Genomic DNA, 15,821 nt, shown 5'->3' on the forward strand with positions numbered 1-15,821 from the left:
TCCATATCGCTCCGACCAGGGTTGGACTGGGACAAAAAATCGGCCCTGTCATTTTGGCCCAGACCGGCAAGTATTGTACTTAAGTACGAAAAGTATTTTTAAAAATCTTAAACGTATTGAAAGTATTGAAAGTAAAAGTACAAGTAAATGCAAAATGGAAAAGAAGCAAATAACTGTATATATAAAACAATATTCATACAGCTTTAGTAGCAAGATTGTGTTCAGTTTTAACTCTTTCTTCCATTTTGTATTTTTGGGTAAGAATAAAAAGTACTTCATCCGGTACTTAGTGTCTTTCATTCCAACATAAGAAAACATTTAGATGTATTTACACAGTTTAATGTATCTCAGAGGGGCCATGGATGCATTTAAACTGCAGTTATAGATGCATAAATAGGCCTAATGTTGTGTTTTTAACATAAAACGTTGAGTACTGATATTTGAAATAATTTAAAACATGAAAAAAATAGTCAAAATGTGAAATTAAAACCGCTAGTAGGTGACAGCAAAGACTTTAGTGACAGAAATTGACCATTAATGAGTGAGTCATTGAGATTCAACCGATTCATTCAAACGACTGATTCATTCAGGAACAGAGTATTTGACTGTGTTAATGAATGAATCACTGAATCATTTATTCAACCGATTAATTCAAACGGCTGATTCATTCAGGAACAGAGCATTTGACTGTGTTAATGAGTGAATCACTGAATCATTTATTCAACCGATTCATTCAAATGACTGATTCATTCAGGAACAGAGCATTTGACTGTGTTAATGAGTGAATCACCGAACCATTTATTCAACCGATTCATTCAAACGGCTGATTCATTCAGGAATAGAGTATTTGACTGTGTTAATGAGTGAATCACCGAACCATTTATTCAACCGATTGATTCAAACGACTGATTCATTCAGGAACAGAGTATTTGACTGTGTTAATGAATGAATCACCGAATCATTTATTCAACCGATTCATTCAAACGGCTGATTCATTCAGGAACAGAGCATTTGACTGTGTTAATGAGTGAATCACCGAATCATTTATTCAACCGATTCATTCAAACGACTGATTCATTCAGGAACAGAGCATTTGACTGTGTTAATTAGTGAATCACTGAATCATTTATTCAACCGATTCATTCAAATGACTGATTCATTCAGGAACAGGGCATTTGACTGTGTTAATGAGTGAATCACTGAATCATTTATTCAACCGATTCGTTCAAACGGCTGATTCATTCAGGAACAGAGCCTTTGACTGTGTTAATGAGTGAATCACTGAATCATTTATTCAACCGATTTGTTCAAAAAGCAGATTCATTCAGGAACAGAGCCTTTGACTGTGTTAATGAGTGAATCACTGAATCATTTATTCAACCGATTTGTTCAAAAAGCAGATTCATTCAATAAGTACACCGTCCATTGCTCAGAGACGCAAAACAGTGCTGTGATCTTTGTTTGGAACTATTTTCTTTGGCAAAACAAGCAATAAGTCTAAAATGTAAGTCAGTTATTGCTTCACTGACCTTGTATAAAATTATTATTAAATGTTCATGATATCTGCAGAAAAACGGTACTCTTTGTGTGATATAGATATAGAAGTTAACTATATTATATAAATATACAAAGCATACAGAAGCATTTTTGCCGTCTACAATTTAGAATGCCTGGAATTTAGAGTTTTAATACATTAATAAATCAAGTGCGTGCACTCTGTGTGTGATTTGATGATATAGCCTACTTGATAATGTCAGATCACACATCATTACAACAACACTTACCCTATTATTGCAGAAGATATACTGTATATCACACACCCCAGACTCGACTGGGGAGTTGTTTAAAGATGTGATTGGGTCAGCCCAATGTCAATTAAGAAAATAACCAATGGGCTGCTGATTAAATGTCTCTTGGGCCGGTCTGTCTGGGGGAAAAAAATCTGCAAAGACCACAGCGCCGTCAACTATTTAGGCAGAAAAAACTATAGGCTGCTAAGAGTTTTATGGCCCGACAAATATGGTATGAGAAGATGTATAGGCCCAGCCCAAAACGTACGTCGGCCCAGCGGAAAAATGCCCGGTCTGCCAGATGACCAGTCCGCCCCTGGCTCCGACACAAACACACCTGCATCTAAGAGAAACCTGTGGAGGTTTCTGGGGGTCTGCTGATGGGCGACTCCACTTCTGGCTGTATAGGTTTCTTGATTTGGCTACATGGTTATTTGAGGATTAAAACATTTTTTTTTGATGTTCTTCAAATCAGTCATTTACAGGGATTCCCAAACATTTTTGTCAGCCGAACTCCTTGCCAGAAGTAAAATATTTACTTGAAGTCACCCTGAGGTTTGAAGTTAATATTTGTTCAGAAATCTATGATTCTGGTTAATGGTCACATGACATGCAAGTAAACAGATACAATATTAAATACATTTTTTTGTGTGTGTGTGTGTTTTAGTTTGATTGTTTATATATGGGCTGCACAATTTGGTCAAAAAATTATATTGTGATTACTTTGTCATGCATTGCAAGAACTGTGATATTGTGTTTTGAACTGTGATATGACATTTCATTTTTTATCTCATGTTGCTAATGGAAATAGATTAAAGGGTGTTCATACTCGTAGTGTTAGAGTGAACATGTTACAATACAAATGTCTTAAATTATTCACTTTCAAACATTCAAATCCTTAAGCTTTAAACATTTCATTCTGTCAGAATACTGCTGCCCACAAAAATGCTGGAAATTAAGTGAATGTTAATGTGAATAAAGTGAGCCAAGCACATGTTGTGCTCCCAGATGAATATTAAACTCATTGTGCCCACAAAGATGAAGTTCACAGCATTTACTGTGAACAAGCTGCTCTGAAAGCATACTTTTATAAGATGCATGCGTGTAAATGAACACAGTGCTGCTCTTCACTCTGAAACATGCAATACAACAAATAGACTGTAAACTTACTATATATAAATAAATCACTGCCTTTGATTTGATAGTAGTGCTGAAGTCCAACTAAAGATATGCTGAAGTATATTTGATTGTGCTAAAGTGGAACTATTGCAAGTATATTTCAGGTACACTTTAAATATCTTGCATTTAAAGACCTATATTATCCAAAGATCATACAATCCTCATCAATAGTGATATTTAAACACATTTTAGGCTTAAAGGGGTGGTTGACTGGTTTATTTCTAGGCTTGATTGTGTTTATGGGGAGCAGTCTAACATGCGTTAATGCTTCGTTTAAAAAAAAAAAAAAACGTGAATGTTTCTTGAGCAGCAAATCAGCATATTAAAATGATTTCTGAAGGATCATGTGACACTCAAGACTGGAGTAATGATGCTGAAAATACAGCTTTGATCACAGAAATAAATTACATTTTACGGTATGTTCAAATAGAAAACAGTTCTTTTAACCTGTAATAATATCACAGTCCTTATTGGACCTGTTCTCCAGTGACATCAGGCTGCAAAACCACAACATTTCAGTTCTAAATGGAGGCTTTCTCTGAAGAGCGAGTCTGTGGTGGTCTTTCTGCAGCTGCATGAGGAGACGTCGCTCTAGATGTCAAATAAAAACAGGGCGGTGTTTATTGACTGTTTGCGTTCGAATTGGTTTCACAGCACATGTCTCGTCAATTCAGTTTATTCTGTACAAGCGAGAGAGGGCTAATGTCATTAATGCAAACCCTGCGCACATGCTGAGGCCACAATTGTGTTTTGTTGTGTTTTTTTACGTTCGTTTTTTTCACTCTTCCATCTTTCTTCCTGCAACTGGGGGACACACAGATCGATACTTCTCCAGCATAAGAATCCACCACTGAAATTTTCATTTGTTACAAAGCGGCCCCAAACAGCCGGGAGGGCCCGCTGTCGTCCCGCATTAGGGAGAGCGGGAGCTAATAAAGCACTAGCCTGGGGTCATGCGCGACAATAGGCAACTCCGTGCCAGCTCCCATTAGCGCACGCACAAATCCATGGCCTAAAAAGTTCCGCTGAAATTACCATCTTTGGTATACTTGTAGCAGGATGTCAGCTGGGGAAGTGTGGTGGAGATATCTGAGCTGTCAGTGTGGCTGATACTCAGCTGGCCCTTCTGCCCTCCGGCCGCTGCTAACTATTGCACTCCTCTCAGAGTCGCATCTGCACACGGCAAACTTCACGGCACTCTCCGGACCCGGAGTCACCCGAAAACACCCAATGAGATTTGTTTGCATAAATGGGTGGTGCATATTAATACGGCACCACGCACCCAGTTCTAATGTGAATATGAATACGTTTATAATATTTAGCAGCATTTACAGTTGTGGTCAGAATTATTGGAAACCTTGGTAAATATGATAAAAGAAGACTGTGAAAATTAATCTGCTTTGTTAATCCTTTTGATCTTTTATTTAAAAAATTCACAAAAAGCTAACCTTTCATTGGATAATAAGAATTTAAAATGGGGGGAAATATCATTATGAAATAAATGTTTTTCTCAAACACACGTTGGACACAATTATTGGCACCCCTAGAAATTCTTAAGAGTAAAATATCTCTGAAGTATACTCCCATTCATATTCACAATTTTGAGCACTCTAGGGTGATTATGAACATGAAATTATCCAGCCATGGCTTCCTGTTTCACAGAAATATAAATAGGAGGGAAAACAAAGCCCAAATTCCCTTAATCATCCATCACAATGAGAAAAAACAAAGAATATATTTCTGATGTGCAGCAAAAGATAATTGAGCTTCACAAATTAGTGAAGTGGCTTTAAGAAAAGAGCTAGAGCAGTGAAAATCCCCATTTCCACCATCAGGGCAATAATTAAGAATTTCCAATCAACAGAAAATGTAATGAAACTGCCTAGAAGAGGACGTGTGTCTATATCGTCCTAATGCACGGTGAGAAGGAGAGTTTGAGTGGCTAAAGACTCTTCAAGGATCACAGCTGGAGAATTGCAGAAAATAGTTGAGTCTCGGGGTCAGAAAACCTTAAAAAAAAATTGTCAAACAGCCCCTACATCACCACATATTGTTTGGGAGGATTTCAAGAAAAATTCTCCTAGCTCATCCAAAAACAAACTCCAGCATATTCAGTTATCAGACACGACTGGAACTTCAAATGGGACTGGCTTCTACGGTCAGATGAAACTAAAAAATGAGCTTTTTTAGCAGCAAACACTCAAGATGGGTTTGGTGAACACAGGGATAAAAAGTACCCCATGTGTACAATGAAATATACTGCTGTATTTGTGATGTTGTGGGCCTATATTTCTGCTGGAGGTCCTGGACATCTTGTTCAGACACATGGCATCATGGATTCTATCAAATACCAACAGATAAAAAATCAATAAGTGACTGATTCTATTAGAAATCTTATGGGCCATGTTTGGATCTTCCAACCGTACAATAATCCAAACACAAACCTCAAAAACAACACAAAAATGGGTCACTGAGCACAAAACCAAGCTTCTGCTGGCCATTCCAGTCCTCTGACCTGAACCCTGTAGAAAATGAGTGAGGTGAACTGAAGAGAAGAAGCACCGTCATGGAGCTGTGAATCTAAAGGATCTGGAGTGATTCTGGATGAAGGAATGGTCTCTGATCTCTTGTCAGGTGTTCTCTAACCTCATCAGGCATTACAGGAGAAGATTTAGAGCTGTTAAACTGGCAAATGGAGGTTTCAAAAAGTATTGAATAAAAAGGTGCCGTTAATTGTGACCAATGTGTATCAGAGAAAACATTTATTTCATAATGATATTTCCCCCCATTTTAAATTCTTATTATCCAATGAAAGGTTAGCTTTTTGTGATTTTTTTAAATAAAAGATCAAAAGGATTAACAAAGCAGGTTAATTTTCACAGTCTTCTTTGATCATATTTACCAAGGGTTCCAATAATTCTGACCACAACTGTAAATAAGCAGATGATTGCTGTAGCCATGGCTGCATCTCGCTGACTTGAGAAGATCACAGAGCTTTGGATGATGAGTCCTTAAACAGCCTTTATACACTATATATAATAATAAACATGCCTTCCCTAGCCTTTGATAACACAATATTGAGTATTAAGAAACTGCTACATGAATAATTGGCACATACAATCTGATAAAAATATAATAAGATGGAATAAAACGTCTCGGTTACGTACGTAACCCTCGTTCCCTGATGGAGGGAACGGAGACGTTATGTTGTGACAACATTAGGGGATTTACTTGGGAGCCCCGACTGCCTCTGATAAGAGAAAACGCCAATGAAATTTGGCTAGTGGATTTTGCATACCTGAGCCACTCCCCGTGCATACGGGTATAAAAGGGCGACAGGTGCATCCACTCATCAGGTTTTCCGCTGAGGAGCCGAGAACGTGTCCCTGGCAACCAGCGATGGTTCAAGATTGTGGCATGGGGACATAACGTCTCCGTTCCCTCCATCAGGGAACGAGGGTTACGTACGTAACCGAGACGTTCCCTATCTGTCGGTCACTATGAGTTATGTCGTGACGACATTAGGGGTCTATGGAAAGCACCACAACCTGAACCCCATCACGACCTTATGGCATGCAGATGTTGACAAGCTAGCGCGTGACAGACAAATGCGATGGGAAGGTCGCAACCTTCCCGCCGCCCCAGCGCAAATTCGCTAACCTTGGCGCCCGCAGGGACCACTGAGTACATTGCTGCTGGAGATAGCCAAGCCGCTGTTCCTTTCCCCAGAAATCGGAAGGGATTTCGACCTTCTATGAAAGACTGCTTCAAGTCTTTCCTGTTTGTTGTTACAGCCCGGCAGTAACGACGGGGAAGCGAGCCTTCCGGAGAAGGGCGCTACGGAGGCCACACCCTGCCCGAAGGGAGGTAACGTGTGGAGACACTGGTATGGACTGGCCCAAGCCTGGGGCAGTGCTACATACGCCTGGACCCTGGGGCAGATCCTACCTAGGAGAAGGGAGGAGGGCTGCCAGCAGAGTCTGACAGAGCTCTGTCAAAGGGAAGAAACGGGTTTACCGTGAGGGAAACCGTACCGTGGATGGACACACGTGTGGGATCACCCGAAGGGAATCAGGCCACACGGGCACCTAGCCGAGTACAGGGGCTGACCGGAGACCCGGGCAAGCTAACACCGGTACTGGGCCTGGCGTCAGGCTGCTCCGCCCAGTCTGACTGCCGGGGGTGCTGGAGGAACTCCGGCAGGGTTCGCCGTCCGCGGAACTAACTGGAGGAGAGAAACAGGCGCTCATTTCCCCGGGTAAGGGGGAATGGCGCAGCAAGCGTGACACCGGCCAACTCTTCCCGCCACTTACCTGTTACCCAACACACGGGAAGAGACTGGCTCAACGCGGAGACTGTAAAATCTCGCGAAGGTGTTCGGTGTCGCCCAGCCCGCAGCTCTACAGATGTCTGCCAAAGAGGCGCCGTGCGCCAACGCATAGGAGGAGGCAACACTCCGTGTGGAGTGAGCCCTCACCCCGAGGGGGCACGGCTCGCCTTGGGATTGGTACGCCAAGGCGATGGCATCCACTATCCAGTGGGCCAACCTCTGCTTGGAGACAGCCTTCCCTTTCTGCTGACCTCCGTGGCAGACAAAGAGCTGCTCAGAGCTTCTGAAGCTCCGGGTGCGGTCCACGTATATGCGCAACGCTCTCACGGGACACAGCAACGAGGGCAGTGCTTGCAGGTTCACCACCTGATCGCGGAAGGGAGTGGTGGGAACCTTAGGCAGGTATCCAGGCCGGGGTCTCAGGACAACGTGAGAGTAGGACGGCCCAAACACAAGGCACTCTTCGCTTACCGAAAATGCTTGGAGGTCCCCGACCCTCTTGATGGAAGTGAGCGCGGTCAGGAGCGCTGTCTTAGCCGACAGGAATTTCAGCTCGACTGAGTCCAGCGGCTCAAAGGGACCCCTCTGAAGTCCAGCCAGGACAATAGAGAGATCCCAGGAGGGCATCAGGGGTGGCCTAGGAGGATTTAACCTTCTGGCACCCCTCAGGAACCTCACGATGAGATCATGCTTCCCCAGGGACCGGCCGTCCACTACATCGTGATGGGCCGCAATAGCAGCCACGTACACTTTCAAGGTGGAGGGCGACAGCCTGCGCTCCAACCTCTCTTGCAGGAAAGAAAGCACCACTCCAATCGTGCATCTTCGGGGGTCCTCCCGACGAGAAGGACACCAGTCCGCGAACAGACTCCACTTCAGTGCATAGGCTTGCCTAGTTGAAGGGGCCCTAGCCTGAGTGATGGTGTCGACCACAGACTGTGGCAGGCCACTCAAGTCTGCCGCGTCCCATCCAGAAGCCACATATGGAGGTTCCACAGATCTGGATGCGGGTGCCATATGGTGCCGAGCCCCTGAGAAAGAAGGTCCTTCCTCAGAGGGATGCGCCAGGGAGGGGCTGTCGCGAGGAGGGTGAGTTCCGGAAACCAGGTCTGGGTGGGCCAATATGGCGCAACCAACAAGACCTGCTCCTTGTCCTCCCTGACCTTGCACAGTGTCTGTGCGATCAGGCTCACTGGGGGAAATGCATACTTGCGCAGAGCCCGAGGCCAGCTGTGTGCCAGTGCGTCCGTGCCGAGGGGGGCCTCGGCCAGGGAGAAATACAGCTGGCAGTGGGTGGACTCGCGGGAAGCAAACACGTCTACCTTGGCTCCCCCGAATTGACTCCAAAACAGCCGGATCGTCTCGGGATGGAGTCGCCATTCTCCGGGGAACGTGAGCTGTCGTGAGAGCGCGTCGGCTGCACGATTGAGCTCCCCCGGAATGTGGACGGCGCGCAGCGATTTGAGCTGTGACTGACTCCAGAGGAGGAGATGGCGGGCGAGCTGTGACATGTGGCGTGATCGTAGACCTCCCTGCCGGTTGATGTACAAAACAGCCGCAGTGTTGTCCGTGCGGACCAACACGTGCTGGCCTAAGAGCAGTGGCCGGAACTGCTTTAAGGCCAGATGCACTGCCAACAGCTCTAGGCAGTTGATGTGCCAAAGCAGTCGAGGCCCCGTCCAGAGCCCCGAGGCTGCCTGCCCGTTGCATGTAGCGCCCCAGCCCATGCTGGAGGCATCTGTTGTGACAACAACATGCCGGGAAACTTGTCCTAAGGGCACCCCGGCCCGTAGGAAGGCAAGGTCCGACCAGGGGCTGAAAGAGTGGCGACACGATTGCGTGATGGTCACACGACGTGTCCCGCGGCGCCATGCCCATCTCGGGACCCGTGAGTGTAACCAGTGCTGAAGTGGTCTCATATGAAGCAACTCGAGCGGCGTGACTGCGGCTACGGATGCCATATGCCCCAGGAGCTGCTGAAACTGTTTCAGCGTAACCACTGTCCTGCCTCTGAAGGAACTCAGGCAGTTCAGCACTGATTGGGCATGCACGTCCGAGAGACGTGCCGTTATACTCACGGAGTCTAACTCCACACCGAGAAAAGAGATTCTCTGCACAGGGAAGAGCTTGCTCTTTTCCCAGTTGACCCGAAGCCCCAACTGGCTGAGGTGCCGGAGCACCAGGTCCCCGTGACCACACAACTGTTCTCGCGACCGGGCCAAGATGAGCCAATCGTCGAGATAGTTGAGGATCCTGACGCCCAATTCCCGTAACGGGGCAAGGGCGCCCGCCGCCACCTTCGTGAAGGCACGGGGAGACAGGGAGGGCCCGAAAGGGAAGACCCTGTACTGCCATGCCCGCCCCTCGAACGCAAACCGTAGGAACGGCCTGTGTCGAGGGAGAATCGAGACATGAAAGTAAGCGTCCTTCAGGTCGATCGCTGCAAACCAATCCGCGGACTGAACGCATTTGATGATGCGCTTCTGCGTCAACATCTTGAACGGGAGCTTGTGTAGGGCCCGATTCAGGACTCGCAGGTCCAGGATTGGCCGGAGGCCACCGCCTTGCTTGGGCACGATGAAGTAGGGGCTGTAAAACCCCTGCCTCATCTCGGCTGGAGGGACCGGCTCGATTGCAACCTTTGCCAGAAGGACAGCTATCTCCTCGCGCAGGACAGGTGCATCTCGGACTGCCACCGAAGTCTCGAGGATGCCGCTGAACCTGGGCGGCCGCCTGGCGAACTGAATCGCATAGCCGAGTCGAACTGTGCGAATGAGCCAGCGAGACGGGCTGGGTAGCGCAAGCCACGCCCCCAGATACCGTGCAAGCGGCACCAAAGGCACAATCGACGTGCCCGCAGTGGTGCAGCGAGGGGGAGTAAGGTTGGATGGAACAGAAGGCAGTGCGTTCTGACTCATCCCCACAAAACTACTGGCTAGAGGTGCGCGGGGAGGCATCGCGTCCCCAGACCGCACTCTCTTGGCCACTGGCAATATGGGTCTCTAGTGAGAGTGAGGAGGCAGTGCGTCGCACACTGTCAGCCCGCAGACCTGGGAACCCGGAGGAAAGGGAAATTGCTCTTTCTTTGACAATGTGGGTACCACTGGCCCTTGAGCCAGTGGCGGAACAGAAACAAAAGAAAACACAAGATTCTCCACCCGGCCCTCCTCCGGGGGAAGGAGCGACGCTAGCCTCGTCGTCTCCTGGGAAAGAGCAAATTCCTCCATCTCCGGCTTGTGCACGTCAGGGCCGCTTTGTCGTCTTCCTGGAGGACTTGGCGGCCGGCTGAGGTGCAGGGGGCGCCACACTCCTGCGAGAGGCTCGACGCACCGGCCTAGGTGACGAATCAGCACGGGGCGGAGCAGCTCTGGAGGACGCAGGAGGGCGCCCACGGCGACCAGCAGACTGTGGCCTGGCCCTTGGGCCAGCGGTGGCAGCTGGAGCATCCCGCCGTTTAGGGAGGATGTGCTGAATTGCCTCCGTCGGCTTTTGTACTGCCGAGAATTGCTGGGCAAAACCCTCGACAGTGTTGCCAAATAGCCCCGTCTGGGAGATGGAGGCGTCGAGAAAGCGTACTTTGTCGACGTCCTTCATCTCGGCCAGATTGAGCCAGAGATGGCGCTCTTGGACCACTAACGTGGACATCGCCTTCCCGAGGGACCGCGCCGTGACTTTCGTCGCCCGGAGAGCGAAGTCAGTCACCGTGCGCAGCTCCTGCATCAACCCCGGGTCGGGACTACCCTCGTGCATTTGTTTCAGTGCCTTGGCCTGGTGAACTTGCAGGATGGCCATGGCATGCAGTGCTGGCGGCGTTTTGCGGGCACAGGTGCACCGCAACCGCTCTCTCCACCTGGGGAATATCCACGTACCCCCTGGCCGCCCCGCCATCGAGGGTAGTCAGGACGGAGGAGGGAGACGAGCGGCTTCTGGCCGAGAAAGGGGCCGTCCACGACTTCGTCAGCTCCTCATGCACCTCCGGGAAGAAAGGCACCGGGGCAAAGTGCGGCCGCTGGTCGCGTTTTGCGCCGATGAACCAATCATCCAGCCGCGAAGGCTCGGGACTGGGCGGTCTGTTGACCTCCAGCCCGATACTCACGGCTGCCCGGGCAAGCATGGCCGTCAGCTCTGGGTCCGGATCGGCAGTGGCGACAACACCCGAGGGGGCAGCCCCGCCGATCGTTCATCCTCAGAGGATGAAAGCCCATCCCCCGATGCCGCGATCGACATCTGATCCTCGGGCGGCGCACCGAATGAAATGCTGGCGGCCCCGTGGGGCGAACAAGCGAAATCACTCGGGAACCGGAAGGAACAAGCGCTGCGAGAGGAGTAAGAGGTCCGCGGGGACGTGCCCGGCGGAGAAGCTCTTACTGTCACCCTCAGATCTCCCAGAGCGCCAGCCGGCGGTCCTCTGCTCGAGCCAGAGAGACCGGGACGGGTGGCGGCAGAGGGTGCCAATCCTTTCAGAAAGCAAAGGCGAGATCGCAGCATTGCCATGTTCATACGCCCACAACAGGCGCATGACTCATCCACAAACGCATCTTCAGCGTGCTGGATGCCCAGACACTGAAGACAACGCTCGTGACCGTCATCTGAGGACAGGAAGCGACCGCAACCAAGAGAACACGGACAGAACGGCATCTTTAAAAAGACGCGAACCGCCCAGTGTTTTAGAAATTTGCTCTTTCAGGTGAAGTGACCAGGGGAATCGCTGCTGCAGGGACACCGCTGTCTGCACTGTAACGCCACCCAGGAGCAAACTTCGAGGCAGACGGCTTTGTGGAGATCTGATCTGTTTCAAGACTTCTCATCCACTCGGCTCCGAAGCAAAAATCTGATGAGTGGATGCACCTGTCGCCCTTTTATACCCGTATGCACGGGGAGTGGCTCAGGTATGCAAAATCCACTAGCCAAATTTCATTGGCGTTTTCTCTTATCAGAGGCGGTCGGGGCTCCCAAGTAAATGCCCTAATGTCGTCACGACATAACTCGTAGTGACCGACAGATAGGGAACTGTAGTGTAGTCACAGGTGTGTGTGCACGGCCTAAGACTAACATCTTGCCAAATATGTCAATAGACTGTGATTTACTGACTTACTGGCCATAAATATAGTTTTTTTTACTGGTGATGAAATTGTATGTGCATTATTTCATAAAAAAGAAAAGAAAAGAAAATTAGGAAACTACATCTAATATTTTTTTTTATTATTCATTAAATTTATTATTTATTATTATTTATATTATACAAATTCTAAAAATTAAAGAAATATCGCTATAATACTACTGAACTGTAAAGCATTTCATTATCTTTAATTCTATTTTATATATTATTGCTATTTTAAATAACAATTGTCCTATTTATTTATTTATTCATTAATTCATTTGCTTGTTTATTTTCTCAGAAAACCGCTGGGGACACTTTTCTTTTCAAATGCATCTCTTTTGTAGACACCAGATTTATGAACTGGGAAAGATGTTTGGCATATAATGGCTCGACCATTCAGAATTTAAGAGTCTAAAATATGCATTTTAATGTACAGAAAAGTACAATAACAGCATAAATAACAAAACAAGTCCTTACCTCTGACGATGAGTCCAGCAAAGTTGGAGACCCCAGATCCTCTCTCTGATTGGGTGACGCAGCGGTACAGATCTTGGTCCTGACTGGTCACTTCTCTCAGTCGGAAAGAGGCCGCAAACTTCCTGTGGTTGATGTTTTTCTTCTCCGCCACGGGAATGTCCTCTCCATTACGCTGCTGTATGTGACAACACAAGAGATGAAAAATTGAATATTTCCAGGTTTTGTGCTTGACGAGTTTTGTCATTTTTAGAGAAAATGAAATCTGCTGACTAGATATTTTCTGGTAGTTACTTTACAGATCAGTGCTGTTCAGATATAGGAGGCAAAAAATGGATGAGAAAACAATCGACAGTACAAACATAAAACAAAATCAATGGAAAAGATCTGTGAGTGAGCTGCTTTTAAATGAGCATTATGGTTAAATGAAGTCTGTGGTGTTTTCTCGGGATTTGCAGACATTATTAGCCATAGCTGAACAACAGTGACATATGATACAGTACTACTGCTTTCATAGCTGTGGTATACAGTAAATGCTGTTCCACATGCCTGAACTGAACATGAATTTATGAAATAATTCAAACGCAGAGAAGGGTCTTCATTTCAAAAGGCCACATGCCGTGACATGAGCAGAACTGAAGGTTCAAGGCCCGTTCACACCAAGGACGATAACTATAAAAATAACGATAAAGATATAGTTCTAAAAATCATTCTCAATTTAAAGAATAAATCGAGTCCACACCACAGCTATAACGAAAAAGGCACAGAAAACGATATTGTTGGAATCACTTTGAGAAAGATTTTTTTTTACAGGTGATGAATGATACAAGGGGTGCACGATATTGGATATGCTGATATTTTATATTTTATTTTAACTCATTTTGGCCGATACCGATACCGATATATTTCCTTTTTGTTTGGAAACAACACCAAGTCTCTCCTGTGCTGAAATTATAAGCAAAATATTTAAAATTTTGGTTAGTTTTTAACAAGAACTTATTTGTTAGAATTAAATAAAAAATAATGAAGGTTTTTTAACAGTACATTGAAGCTTTGAAAATATATATCAGTCGCTGCATTTTTCCCCCCAGAAAGATGCAGTGTTAACCCTAACATTTTATTTTAAGATTTAACATTTGTAGATGGTCAAAAACAAAAGAGTTGTAAAAATTCAGAAAATCTTTTAGAGCTCATGATTTGTTGAAAAGAATAAAACATATTACACATTAATGAATAAATCAGTATATATAAAATCATTTAATTTACAGGTGTTATGTTTGTGATTTTTTTTTTCATGTAAGCTATAGCTTCTGACCTTTAAATCAAAACATACTCATTATTTTATGACATCAATTACTGCTTTATTTAATCAGAAACACAGTCTAAATGTTATTTGTGCAGGCTATTTTACTTTCAATTTAATTAGAAGTAGTCCAACAGCGCCCCTACAGATTAAAACTCCTTGCAGAACGGCCATTAGGACCCGGGGGAGGCTGCTGCTGCACGTGCTATTTCTGTTTACTCTATCACACACTGAACGCTTCATTCTGTACATACTTTCACAGATTAAATGCAGCAATCCAAATCGGTGAATCTAATCATCATTCAGACAAAACTTTTCTTTAAGAATGAGCCACACTGCTGACGTGATCTAATCACTAGCACACCCTGAGCACATGTGACATATCGGCATAATTTTAATATCGGCCCGATGGGGATATTTACATTTAAAGCCACTATCGGCTGATTCTGATATCAGTCCGATAATATCGTGCATCCCAAAACGATACAAACATTGACAGCCAATCAGAATCAATCCTGCTACACTCTTTAAAATAAAGGTGCTTCACGATGCCATAGAAGAACTTTTTTGTCTAAATGGTTCCATAAAGAACCTTTAACATCTGAAGAATCTTTCCGTTTCACAATAGCTTCTTTGTGGCGAAAGACGGTTCTTCAAAGAGATGGTTCTTTAAAGAAACTTTGACTGAATGGTTCTTTGTGGAACAAAAAACTTTCTTCTATGCCTATGGCATCGCTGTGAGGAACCTTTTAAGCACCTTAAGCTGTATAACTGGATAATTTACAGTTTTTTACGATCGCTATTTTTTCAATTCTCCTAACAATTTTCCTAAACCCTTACCGCACCAACACACCTACAACACACAATTCACAAAACAGTTAATTTCATGCTCAAAATCTTTTGGTATGCCATATCCACCCCTGGCAGTGTTCAGCTGTGATGTCTTGGCATGCTGCACCCATTGCATCCAGGAGGGACATTTGGTCAAAAACCTTCCATCTCCAGGCTCAGAAAAACTCCTCAATGAGGTTGAGGAAAGTGGAGTAAGGGGCAATGGATATCATTCTGGGATGGGCATCAAACCAGGCTGTGACTGCACGGGAATGGTGGAATGCCACATTGTTCCATGTGATCACATATATCGACAGATCTCCCACCTGTCCCCTTTCTACCTCTGGCACAAGTCTTTCATAAAGGTCTTTTAAAATCTCACATTTATGCAGGAGTGCACTTTCCACACAAGATCAACTCAAAGAGATCCTCTTTTACTGTATACTGTATGGTCATGCAATCGAAAGAACCTCAACACCTGAGTGTGTTTCCTAGACGGGAATCAGCTGTAATTTATATATTTTCATAACATTATATATTTGCAAGCAGCTGTTTCTCATTAATGAATAAAAAAATGGGATATATTTGTGTTGGCAGTAAAATTACATTGTTTTGGTCTTGGTTGAGCTTGTGTGTAAAAGAGGCTCAAGCATTTTAAATTTGTGTTAACTGTATGCATTTTGTGTCAAAGCAACAAGAAATGTGTTTATTGTATAGCCAACACAGACAGATGTTGTGCTAACCGTGTGAGGAGTTTAGGAAAATTGTTAATTGAAAACATTGTCATAGCAATGGTAAAAAAACTGTAAAGCA

At 45.5% G+C, this 15,821-nt stretch overlaps 1 protein-coding gene across 4 annotated transcripts in view; it reads right to left on the reverse strand.

The window, feature by feature from the left end:
- The window catches only part of LOC306880534 (receptor-type tyrosine-protein phosphatase kappa), a 222,949-nt gene that overhangs the window by 104,146 nt on the left and 102,982 nt on the right, over nucleotides 1-15,821 (reverse strand). For all 4 annotated transcript variants that reach the window (XM_079434105.1, XM_079434103.1, XM_079434104.1 and 1 more), the window contains one exon: nucleotides 12,878-13,052. In XM_079434105.1, the coding sequence (XP_079290231.1) occupies nucleotides 12,878-13,052 (175 nt within the window). The remainder of the gene's footprint in view (nucleotides 1-12,877; nucleotides 13,053-15,821) is intronic.

The sequence above is a fragment of the Barbus barbus genome (assembly GCF_936440315.1).
Source record: "Barbus barbus genome assembly, chromosome: 14".
NCBI lineage: Eukaryota > Metazoa > Chordata > Actinopteri > Cypriniformes > Cyprinidae > Barbus > Barbus barbus.